Source organism: Protopterus annectens, chromosome 2.part1, assembly GCF_019279795.1.
Source record: "Protopterus annectens isolate FY-2018-M chromosome 2.part1, PAN1.0, whole genome shotgun sequence".
NCBI classification, from domain to species: Eukaryota; Metazoa; Chordata; order Ceratodontiformes; family Protopteridae; genus Protopterus; species Protopterus annectens.
In genome coordinates, this window is record NC_056729.1 from 1,954,924,525 (window position 1) to 1,954,937,011 (window position 12,487).

General features: G+C 42.5%; 1 protein-coding gene across 4 annotated transcripts in view; it reads right to left on the bottom strand.

The window, feature by feature from the left end:
- Positions 1–12,487, bottom strand: part of ZNF451 (zinc finger protein 451) — a 1,506,235-nt gene that overhangs the window by 1,393,089 nt on the left and 100,659 nt on the right. For all 4 annotated transcript variants that reach the window (XM_044063345.1, XM_044063343.1, XM_044063344.1 and 1 more), the window contains exon 2: positions 9,677–9,754. In XM_044063345.1, coding sequence (XP_043919280.1) covers positions 9,677–9,751 — 75 coding nt within the window. In that variant the 5' untranslated portion in view covers positions 9,752–9,754. The remainder of the gene's footprint in view (positions 1–9,676; positions 9,755–12,487) is intronic.

Genomic DNA, 12,487 nt, shown 5'->3' on the forward strand with positions numbered 1-12,487 from the left:
TTGCTGTAGCACCACTTCTTTGCATTTACTAGCATGGACTACATAGGCAGTAACTCTTCCACATGATATCAAACACTGACTGTAACCTCTCCCTCTCCTACACTGGGTCTCACTGACTATAAAAGAGTGAACTACCAAATGCTGAACTCAACTAGACAGTAAATGGAGTTCAGTCCGACTCCACTTAGACAAAAACTGGCTAAACCTTTCCATCTATATTCAAACCTATCCTACTTCCTTCCAGATCCCACACCCAGCCTAGTAGCATTCAGACACTCCCTCCAAGTCTACCTACACTGTCCTGTACAGAGTCATACCCCCCCCCCCCACTGCATATGCTGCAGATCAAACTCCACAGACCCCAAAGCAATAAGTGACTTGCTGTACTACCCACTTGCAGGAGGAAAACTGGTCCTTCCACCCCAGCAGCCTTTCTAACACATCATGAATGAGGTGGTACCCCTTTTGCCCTGACTCATGCATTCCAGAGTCCATCTTTTGCATGCCTCAAAATGAAGGCTTGATAAGCTGAAAAAGTCATGGAGTAAAATTCATTGCATATGGTGACCATAAAATGGCTCCTTTAAATAGCTGCACCTCAGCAGTGTTGTTGGATGCAGAGTTCGCTGGACTATGCTGACTATGCCCTGTAATAGTGCCCTTAGCTGAGCAATTCTTTGCCCAAGGTAAGCAGCCCAGACCTCTCCTAATACCTTGTCATTTCAAAAAATCTACGTAGAATCTTCTATTATGATGAAGATGATGACAGCCCAGCTTCCTTAATCCAAGACATGCTTTAACTTTGCATGAGGCTCTGAGGCAAGACTTACCGTAATTCAAAATGGTCCATTTTCTAGCCTAAGAAACTCGATACAAAAAACTTAGACAATATAAGCCTCCATGCCACTTCCCCACTTCATGAGGCATAATCAAATGGTACAGAGATTATAATTATGCATATTAAATACTCAGTGTTGTACTTGACAAGAAGCAAATGTATTAAAAAAATAAACCTTACCTTTACTTGTATACTACAATAAGAATTTAATATACATTCTACTGCCAAATTCTGTATTTATGCATTCAACAAATCCTGCCACTGTAGTTCAGCATACAGTAGAGTATTAATACTTTCCCTTATAATTGTTTAAGTTTTTTTAGCAATTTGCAGTGCCATAAAACTAAAATTAGAGGTTATGTACTTACCATAACTTGGCATCTGTGTTGTCCATTTTCATTTTTCACCAATGATCTGATCCTCGGATCTGACTCAGCCGCATTCTACAACATTTCGAATCCAAGCCTCATTCTCCTCCCCTTACCCATAATGCCCTAATCCATCCACAAATACTCAGATCAAGTTTGCTATCCTACTGCCATTGACTCATCACAACATACATAAAACACACAAAGGTAGATGAGGCTCAAACCAGGAACCCGAGGACTCCTATAGCATCTAGGAGGCATCCTAGGAGTATGGGGTCGGGGATGAGTGAAAGGGAAGAGGAGGAAGAATGAAAATGGACAACACATATACCAAGTTATGGTAAGTATGCAACTTCTAAATTTGATGTTGTCCTTTTCATTCTTCTTCACCAATGAGTTATGGGGCTCTTGGGTGACCTCAAGGAAGGATGTGCAGAAGCAATGTCGAAGCAAAGGAAGCTCTTTTCCTAGAGATATGTCCAATTTGTAATGTGCAACAAAGGTATAGATCTTTGACCTAGTGGCTACAGCATAAATGCAATCAATTGAAGCTCTGGAAGAAAAGGCAGCTGAAGTGGCCATCAATCTAGCAGAATGGGCTCTAGGGGAAGAATGCAGTTACAAAACTTTTTGAAAATAAATCTGCAAAACACAATCCGTAATCCATTTGGCCAGAGTAATTGTGGAAACTGCTTGCCCCAACGGTTAGAAGCAAAGGAGACACAGAGCTGGTCAGATTTCTGTACTGTTCTGTAAAGGGAGAAATGCAACTCTCTATGAACATCAAGAAGGTGTAGCATGTATTCGCCCTTATTGAAAAACTGGGAAATAACACAGGCGGTTGTATGGACTGGTTAATGTTGGATTCCGTGGCAACCTTAGGCATAAAGGCAGGAGTGGTTCATAGGGACATTATCATTGCGGAAAATGATGCAAGGAGGCTTCATTGATAAGGTCTGGAACTCAGAAATTATTTTCACTGAAGTAATAGTTACCTAACGTATTGTTTTCCAGGACAGATGTTTCAAAATCACACTTGTTTGCTGGTTCGAAGGGTTTGTGAGTTAACTTGTGAGGTCCCACTGTGGGGGTGGGGGGACTTAATGGGATGTCTAAAGAAGAAAATTCCTTTCATACATGCCTTACATAACCTAGAATTTGACAAAGAAAATGGTTCATCTTCCAGTGCGAAGATTGGATAGTGCAGCAAGTTGAAATTTAATGCAAGTTGAAATTTAATGCAAGAGAAACTAGTTCCTTCTTTAAAAACAGTAGTGAGGAAAAGAAGGGTGGTTGAAGTAAATGGTGAAAAGATGTCAATGTTCTCTTTAGAAGTCTGTATAGAGAATCTTTTCCTTTTGTAAATCTTCTTAGCGGAAGCCTTTTGGGATGCCAACACAATGTTGCATACAGGGGAAGTAAGCCTGGACCGTGTTACTATTACCTGAAGTGGGGAAACCATGCCTTCAGTCTGAGGGCATGGGGACTGGGATGCCGACATTCTGATGGGTGAGAAAGGAGATCCTGAGTAGGCTCCAGAATCCATAAAGGAAATCTGAGATGAGACGATAGAAAGAGGAACCATACCTGTGGAGGCCAGAAGGAGGCAAGGAGAATAACTGAGCTGCTCAGACCACTTGCCTTCTGTAGAAACTTCCGGATCAATGGAGAGGGAGAGGAGTATAAAGGAGACCTGGGGGCCAAGTTGTTAACTAGAGCATCCCTAGGTGACCCCCCCCCCCTGCAGGGGGAGATCAGTGCAAAAGTACTTCATAGGTTCATACGAGGCTATCTGCCCTAGGGCATTTATAAGCCTAGCCAGAGTGTCTTTGGCTTTCGCCACACATTTTAAATTAATTTTGCTATGCCCTTTTTCGAGGTTGCTGCACTTGAGGGGAGAGGCAAATGGGTCACAGCAAGGTTGGCCCCAATGGCTGAAAATTCTGTTTGCTACTGACTGAGGAACCACTAGTGAGGGATCAGAATGGACCTGCCGAGTGTCTGCCAACATGTTGGTTTTGCACGGTATATCTGTTACAACTAGAACACAGTCTGAAGATAACGCCCACTTCCAGACCCTCACGGCCTCTCTGCACAGGAGGTATATGTACTGGTTCCTCCCAGTTTGTTCATGTACCAGACTACTGACATGTTATCCATATGAACAGCAATGGTCCCCAGAGGGAGAATGTCCTGAAAGGCTTGCAATGACAGGAGGACTGCTCTTTTCTCAAGGACACTGATATGCATCCAGGTCTCAAAGGGGGACCATGTGCCTTGGACCATCTTTCCCCTGTAATGTCCCTCCACCCTAAGAGGGAAGCATCCGTTGTTACTGTGGCTGGGAGGGGGGGGGGGGGTCTAGCCACGGTCCTCTGACTGCATCCACTATCAGATACGACATTTGCAGATTGGTGTGAGGTTTATGGGAACAGATTGGCATTACATAGAGACTGGTAAAGAATGGACCAAAGTCCACTGGAGAATCTGCATAAAGAATTCTGCTATAGGGACTAGAATAATAGCAGCTGACACTGATCCAAGAGCCTGTAACCCCAATTCTACAGAAGGGGATAGAAGGATTATTAAGTCCACCACCTGACTTTCTGACTCGGTGAAGAGGCAGTGAAGCCACTTGGACTATAGTGTCTAGTTGAGTCCCTATAAACTCTAGATTCTGCACAGGAGCCGGTTTGGATTTCAGAAGATTTATCACAATTCAAAAGAGAGAGATCGAAAGCAGATAATCCCTGGCTTGAATCTGTTGAGGCCTGGCTGAGCAAGTAAGGAGCCAATAGTCTACACAAGGAAACACCTGGAATCCTTTGAGTCCCAGGTGAGGTGCCACAACTACCATAATCTGGTGAACACCTGGGTTACTATGGTGAGCCGAAAGGGCATAGCTCTGAACTGGTAGTTATAGACTCCCAGCTGAAGGTGCATATGTCTCCAGGATCACCTGGTATTTTGATGGGATAATACGCATCCTGGAGATCTATGCAACACATCGAATCATCCTTGTGCAGAAAAGGCAGGATGGACTGAACCGTAACTATTCGCAACTTTGACTTCCTTACATACAGATTCAAATTGCTTAGATCCAGAATTGGTCGTAGGTTCCCTGTCTTGTTGGCACCAAAAAGAAGACTGAGTAAGTTTGTAACCCTATTTGTTCTGTTGGGGCCTTCTGGATGACTTTTGTAGCACCTTTTGGACTTCTTGAGCTGCATACTCCCTCTTACTGGGCAGAATGTCATGAAATTTCCTCCTGGGTTTGGAAGGCAAAAGGGAGAAGAGAATGTAATAGCTTCTAAATATTATGCTTAGCACCCAAGTGTTGTTTGTGAGATTTGTCCAGGCATCTAGGTGCAGGGAAAGATGACCCCAACTGACTCTAGAGATGGACAGGTGGGCAGAGCTTCAGGAGCGCTGACAGGGCCTGTCAAAATCCCTAAAGCCCTGGTTCTGTGGACCCCCCTCTGCCCTTCGGATGACATCTACCACAGAACCCTCCTCCTCTGCCTTTGGAAGAGGTGTCTCCCTGCGAGTCCTGAAAAGATCCCATAGATTTTCAGAACCAAATTTTTTTGTTTGCAACCTCAGTGATTCCTGGAAGTTGTTCATTGAGGGACAGAAAATTTGATTCTGGACAGCAGATAGGGTCTTTCAGTCCTGCTTGCTGTGGGTAAGCGTCTCTAATGAATAGCCTAACAAGGAGAAGCCAAACAGATCATTAACAAAAGAAGTCTTAAAGGGTTCCATAAAATCGCAGAGACTCATCCAGGCATGTCACCTAATGGCTATGACTGAACCAGCTGCTCGAGAGGTGCCTTTTGTTATGTGGGATATTAACCTCAAAGAATTAGTGATAGAAGAATGAGTGGCCAGCTCATGAGAAATTTGAGGTCCTCCCCAGTCATGGTCTCAGCGAGAGAATTTGAAAGCTCCTTAATCAAATCTCTCTGCAAGCGGGCAGAATGTGCCAGACAGTTTAATGACCTCAGTGCAAAAGTGGGTAATGCTAAATGCTCTTTCTGAATCTGTCCGCCACTCTGGACTCCCTGTTTGGTAGGCAGGCAGTGGAGCTTTGTTCTGCTAGTTCATTCGTAGTCACTGCCACAACCATGGTATCAACTTGGACACGCCTACTCCAATGAAGTAGATATGTTGGTGGGGACAGGTTTGACCGTGTCTGGTTCCTTCTAGGCCCACTAGGAGACTAGGTCGATAAGCTCATCCCCCGGCAAGGGGGGGGGGGGTCACCCAAGACAAAGACGAGCCAGCCAAAAGCCTCCAGGAACAGACTCTTCAGGAGGGAAAGGAGTTTGGCAGGGCCAGCCACCTCTTTGCCTAACAATTTCTATGAACTCCCTGAAGGAATCATCATCAGGTGGTGATCTGCAGGGTCATTCACATTCAAAGGTGGTGTCCTCTGTGAGAAAGTCCATAGGGGAGTCTACTTGTCTCTTCTTGCATGTCCTCTTCTGAAGTACCTCCGCCATAGGATGTTCTGAGGTGGTGGTGTCAGAAGAGGTGGAAAATCCCTTTGTGTGGAGACTTTTCGGAACTGGCTGACCCGCAGGAACAGTTATTATGGGCTCAGAGCTCAGACCAAATGAGGGATGTGGCATAAGACCAGAGATTCTAGTGGCCAGTTCTCTTAAGAGTAGAGAAAGCCCTTTCTACAACTCGGAAGGCTAAATGGACCCAGAAAAACTGCTAGCTCCTCTGATGGCTAAGACCCCCTAGGGTGCCAGCCCCAGCCTGTAACAAGTAAGTGTATGTGTACATTTTTACACACACAAAGTGTGTGTGTATGTATAATGGTTATACGTAAAATGTGACGCATTTGTAAATAAACACACACACAATGATTCTATTAAATACTAAATGCTTTAAAAAAAAAGAGTGGGGAAAGCAATTTTGCAGCAAAACTAAAATGACCCGAATTGAAAAAATGTATATCTTCAAGGATGGCAAGCATCCCAGCAGCCCCCAAACCCCCCACATACACACTACTACTAATAAAAACTAATTCAGAGATCACACCACAGCAGGGTAATGGCAAATTCTCAGATTCTACTGTAACATGATCTCACATAGAAAGTAGCCAGCAAGCTAACAAATGAGAAAGGGTGTTTGCACACATGGTTGCAGTTGATAAAAGTGCATACGTATATATATATATATATATATATATATATATATATATATATATATATATATATAAACACATATATGCACACGTGTAAAAATATAAATATATACCCACACGAGTGCATATATTTCACCTGAATTATCTATATACACACACACACATATTATATATATATATATATATATATATATATATATATATATATATATATACATACATACACACATATACATGTACACATTTTACGAGTGTAACATACAATTTTTATATATATGCGCGTGTACATATATACACATACATATAAATACACACACATATACATATATAAATATATATATACACACACAGACCATATTATTAGGAGTATAGCTATTTGTATGCGCACATTTGGAGGACACTGTACAATCTGTCAGACCTTATAGCGGACGTCCTATACAGTCTGTGGACTGCCTATGTCCTTCTGGGAAACAAAATGAGGAATGACCCATGGCTGTAGCTTTTCAGCTATCACATACCTTTCTCACCCACACCTTGTTTCTGCATTAGGTGTACAGTTTCTAAAGTGGAAACGTCCTCTGGTAGTGAGGAACCATCCTTCTCACCTACAAAACAGTTAAAAGTGAATCTGTAACAGACGTACGTCACTCACACTCTCTCTCTCCTAACAATTACTCACTTTCATTTTATATTGGCAAACGGACAGTCCTTCCTATGAAGCCGGAGGTACGATGTTTAGAGGGAAAAGGAGCCTCTAGTCTACCCTCAAATGATTACCCAACTTAAAACATTCCCTAGCAAGGTGATTTGTGATTCTACTGAAATCAGAAATAAGAGTGCACACGGTGATGCCACCTCTGTTTCTAGTCTTCTACAAAGGACGTTTGTGACGCTCTTGGAACCCGCAAAGGTTGGTTCTACAGCACTCCGTTACAAACACCCAGAGTAACATAAGAGAAGAAAAACAAGTTGGGGACACCACAGACAAGTTGTCTAGCCTTTTACCACACCGTGTCTACAGCAGTGAGAAAATCATTCTATCTTATGCAACTTATAGACAAAGGTATGACGTTTAAGTCCAAGGAAGTCATTGTTCTACTGTATTTGTAATTCATCAAACCCATCGAGTACAGTGCCCCTTTGGTATGCACCTAACCACTGCATTCAGCATTCATCAAACCCGTCATTGAATACAGCGCCCCCTTTGGTATGTACCTAACCAGGTAAAGTAAACTTGAACATCCACAGAGGTTCCTCACTAAAAGAATACAGGGTGGAAGTAAAGTAACATGTCCTATACAGAACACCTCACGGCCCTATCCCTGGATTCTGTCTCCTACAGTCTGTTGAAAGGAGATGTATGCCAGCCATACAAGGTATTGTCAGACTCCACTCTGCTGGACCTCCTGCATATCTGCAAAACAAACAGCACCAGAATGAACCCATTCTAAAGACATAACCCTTGCCTATGCTATAAACTGGACCTGTTGGAGAGAAAGGTATGCATCCCAGAGACTACCCAGTCTCTGGAACAGGCTCCCCATCCACGTAAAACAGTTCCTCCCTAACCCAATTCATGTGCAACTTGGACAACTGGATGGGGAACAGGAAATGCAACCCTGGTTTGGCACTTATGTCTAATGAAACAGGCAGCCTGCAAATGGTTCATTGTCCAGGCCCCAGCTTGTAAATGGTTCACCTCCCAAGCCCCTGCTTACACTATCAAGGGTACCAGAACTTGTCAGATAAGGGATGCATGGCTAAGCATAAAAAGGTCCTTGTGGTTGTTAGCCTGGTAAAAACTTATGAACCTAACTATATAATTTTCACACTAGAACACACACACCTTTAGAATTATTTCAGATTTTTCTCACAAAGATAATCATCATCATCATCTGGCAGTTACTCAACAGCAAGAAGACAAAGGAGAGCAAGCAAGTTACAATTATTGGTCATATTTTATTGTAAGAGTTGAAGAGTAACTGATAAACGTCAGCTGCTAATAAATGAGCCAGTGACTTGGTGTTTCAAGCCATGACACCAGTGAAGGGACATCCTGCCGAGATTAGGAGAAGAGAGATGACAGACAATGAAAATATGCTGGCACACCATACATCAAAGGGAGGAACCCAACAAGTAGTGCTTTGGAGGGTGCATGGGGGGGTGTGGTGCTTGTTCCCGGCATTCAGTATTTCAAGTGCGGACGTATCAAGATAGAATCCTTACAACACGCTTCATGCTCACAAATTCAGACTAACCTCTTGTATGCTCCTGCATTACCATTCACAGTGCACTAGGGTTTCACACCCACTGCTCCTCCAACCTAAACCAGCAATCAGCCCAGATGTAAGCAAACAATGTACACTGCCCCCACAAGGAAGAAAACTAGCATTACCGTGGACCGGATCCTCCCCTCCTCTAAACATATACACCAGTCAACAGCATGACTATGGACCGGATACTCCCCACCTCTAAAGATATACACCAGTCACAACAGCATTACCATGGACCAGATACTCTCCTCCTCTAAAGATATACACCAGTCAACAGCATCACAGCCAAATAATGTGCGTTGGAAAATTAGCTGATGTAATAGACATTTTTGAGGAAGACTATCTTTGGTGAAAAAGAAAGGATGACAGATTTGTTTTAATCAAAACAGTGTAAATGTATTTGCGCCTTATCCCACAGCAAACTGCTAAAGCCTTCTATTTTTCAAATGAAAAACAAAAAAAATGATGCAACAGCAACATGTGAAGCCTACCAAAAGGAATGTTGGGGGTCATGCCTGGGGAAATATAGTTTGCTAAAAAGGAACGGTTTACATTCCATATTCACAGCAAAGATGAAAAGCAGAGGCATTATTTACCCTCATTTTAGTAACTACCTGCAAATGCCTGCTACCTCCATTACAGCTCCTTGTATGACAACACAGTTCCCTCAAGTCAAAGCAAGCCTGAAACTTAGCAAAATCTTTCCAAATTCAACAGTCACAAAATGCAACAGACTCTTCACTTCAAAATCCTGCTCAGATAACACTGCCAAGTACAACGGACAATGCTCTGACTCCCTTGGAGGGAGTAACATCATGAGACTTCCCTTGAAAAAGGTTACGTGTACATTTATACACACACATCTTCAAATCTGATTCATACCCCTTTCTTATTAGAAAGCTTTACTACACTCATACAACTGCAGCAGACTCAAAGTATGCTAAAAGTGAATACAGAAACAAAAGCTTATAGTTCAATAACTTTCTAGATACGCAGCGATACAGAGAGCACAAAAAAGTGGCATTTAACAATATCTACTTACACATACAAACTGTACGTCACTGTCATCTTCATCAGTTCCAAGGGATTCAGAGCACTTACTTGAGGAATGATCCATTACCTACAAAGAAGTTACAGCACCAAGTTCAGTTTCACACGATATAGTCTACACAGTTCATTTACATTCTTAGCCTTCACCCTGTCCAAGACGGTCAAGGACTGTTTTGTGACAAGCATGCACAAGTAATGGGCTCAGAAATCCAAGCAATCTGACTGGCAAACAACATGTAGAAATACATTTGAGAACACATCAGCAGTTAAGTTCCCTCACAAAACAACTGCATAACAAACTTTCAGTAACTGCAACAACAAGTAATAGACCAAGCACTGAGCAGTTACCATACACACACACAGGGCTGCACACATGCTACACTATGCATTGAGCAGTTATAACTATGTGCACATATTACACTAAGCAGTTATTACCATGCATACGTGGGGCTGTACACATGCTACACCAAGAATAGAGCAGTTATTACCATGCGCACATGGTGCACTAAGAACTGAGATTACCATGCACACACAAGACTGCACACATGCTAGACTAAGCACTGAGCAGTTATTACCATGCACACATGCTACACCAAGTACTGAGCAGTTATTACCATGCGTACATGCTACACTAAGAGCTGCACAGTTATTAACATGCACATACAGGACTGCACACATGCTAGACTAAAGTGAAATGTTATTACCATGCACACATGCTACACTAAGCACCGAGCAGTTACTGCCATGCACACTCAAGACTGCACCATACTTGCTAACTGGGCTCATGCATCATTGACACCCTGGCTGTGTAATACTTTGTTCAGCGTAGATCCCAAAAAAGTGTTACTGCTTAAACGTAGTGCATTTACTCTTACAAAACAGGTCATGATGACAGGTCCACAATGAACCACTGCATTTACTGGTAAAATATATCCGACAATTCTAGTGACAAAAGATTGCACATTGGTAAACATTCATCCAACATCTGCCCATTTTAATCTGCATTCAACAGGCTTACTTCACTTAATACCAACCTTCCAGCAAAACAGATCACTCTTGCATGCAATATGAGGCTCCAGTTGCATTAGAATCCCACTGACCAATAGGTGTAACTCTGTCTAAAGACAACAACGGCCAAATAATAAGCTACAATGGACTATGCATAATATTAAACTGGGATTCATTATAATCTCAACAGAAAAGTATTTAACCAGACCAAACCACAGAGCCACTGCTTAGAACAGGAACTTTGTCCAGCCTTATTATTACTTTATTTATTTAAATATTTTCTGTGCATAACTTGTTGGGGGCAAGGTGCTACTCCAAGACAGACCTACTTTAAGATTTTTTCCAGCTACACAACACAAGTAACAAATACTTACAAATTATAAACTTTCTGGCAATACAAAGAATGTCAAATTCTTATTTATAACAAAATGAGGATAAAAATATTATACACATCAGATTCACAGGAGCCTAAGTTCACCAACTCTGCTAGCTTCATACCTACAGGCAAGAACAGTGAGCAGCCTGTAGGGTTGACTATGCAGATCAGACGTGTGGCACACATGGTTACATACCTGTAAAATGCAAGGCTACAGGAAGTATAAGTCAAGGGAGACTCCCTTCTACAAAAAGTCAAGGTCAAGACCTCATAGAGGTTGGTAGCGTTTGTACAGTGTCTATTACTTATGGAACATACAGATGTTACATGGCATCAGGTGAAAGGAAATATAATTGCAGAAATGAAGAACACAACACATTATATTTGCATTCATAATGCTTCCTCTGTTGACTTGTCTGCCTGCTGTTATTTACAACTCTCCAGTCAGAGATTGGAATAGGTCCACTTGGATTAGTGCTCTGGAATGAAGGAATGAAATAAAAATTACAGCAGTGGGCAACCAACTCTGGGTCACAAAGATAAAATCCTGACAGCAACCTAGACAAAACAGATTTGTAGCAACAAAAGGCAATAAAGAAGCAGGCGGGGGACAGCTGGTAAATACCAGCTTTCCCAACATGTTGAAAGGTGGTTCTAGTTGGGGGCTCACCAAAGACAAGCCAGGGACAACACTAGAGTCAATAACTGTGAATGTACGCTTTGTCATCCAGGCCTTTTTCATTTGTTATTATACAATCGACTAGTAGCAGGCTTTCGTGCCTCCATTAGTACATGTTATGCGTCCTCAGTAAATAGGTGTGTAAAAGGAATCAAGTCCTGGCAATCAACTGAAGATAACTGATGTCAGGGTTTATCAAACACCCCTGTTCTTGTGGGAAATTGTAATTGCCCCCGACCCTGCCTGAAATAAAGGAAATCCACAGTTGCCTGGGCCAGAAGGGAATCAAAGTGATCATGGGGATTCCTTCTGAATCTTCAGCAATACCCCGAATATTAGCAGAAAAAGTGGAAAGGCATACAGGAACATTCCTTTCCAAAGAAGAGAAAAGGCATCTATCTTCCAGGCCTTCTTGCATGCAATCCTGAACAGAATCTTGCCAGTTGCTTGTTCATAGAGGAAGCAGTAAGATCCACTTCAGGAACTCTCCCTAGTTGTATCAAATCTTAGAAGACCCCCTGCCGTTGTCCTTCTGAGTTTGTCAAACAATTTTGCTCGGACGGTATTTAGGATGCCTAGCAGAGTGAGACTGTGTTGTGAAGTTATATCCCATGCTAACATGGCTAGTCTGCAAGGAGGTTAGGACCTCATCACCCCTTGCTTGCCGATGTACTGCACGACTGCGGTATTGTCTGTAACCACTTGAGGTCCAGAGGGTCAAAGATTGTCTACAGAGTTGA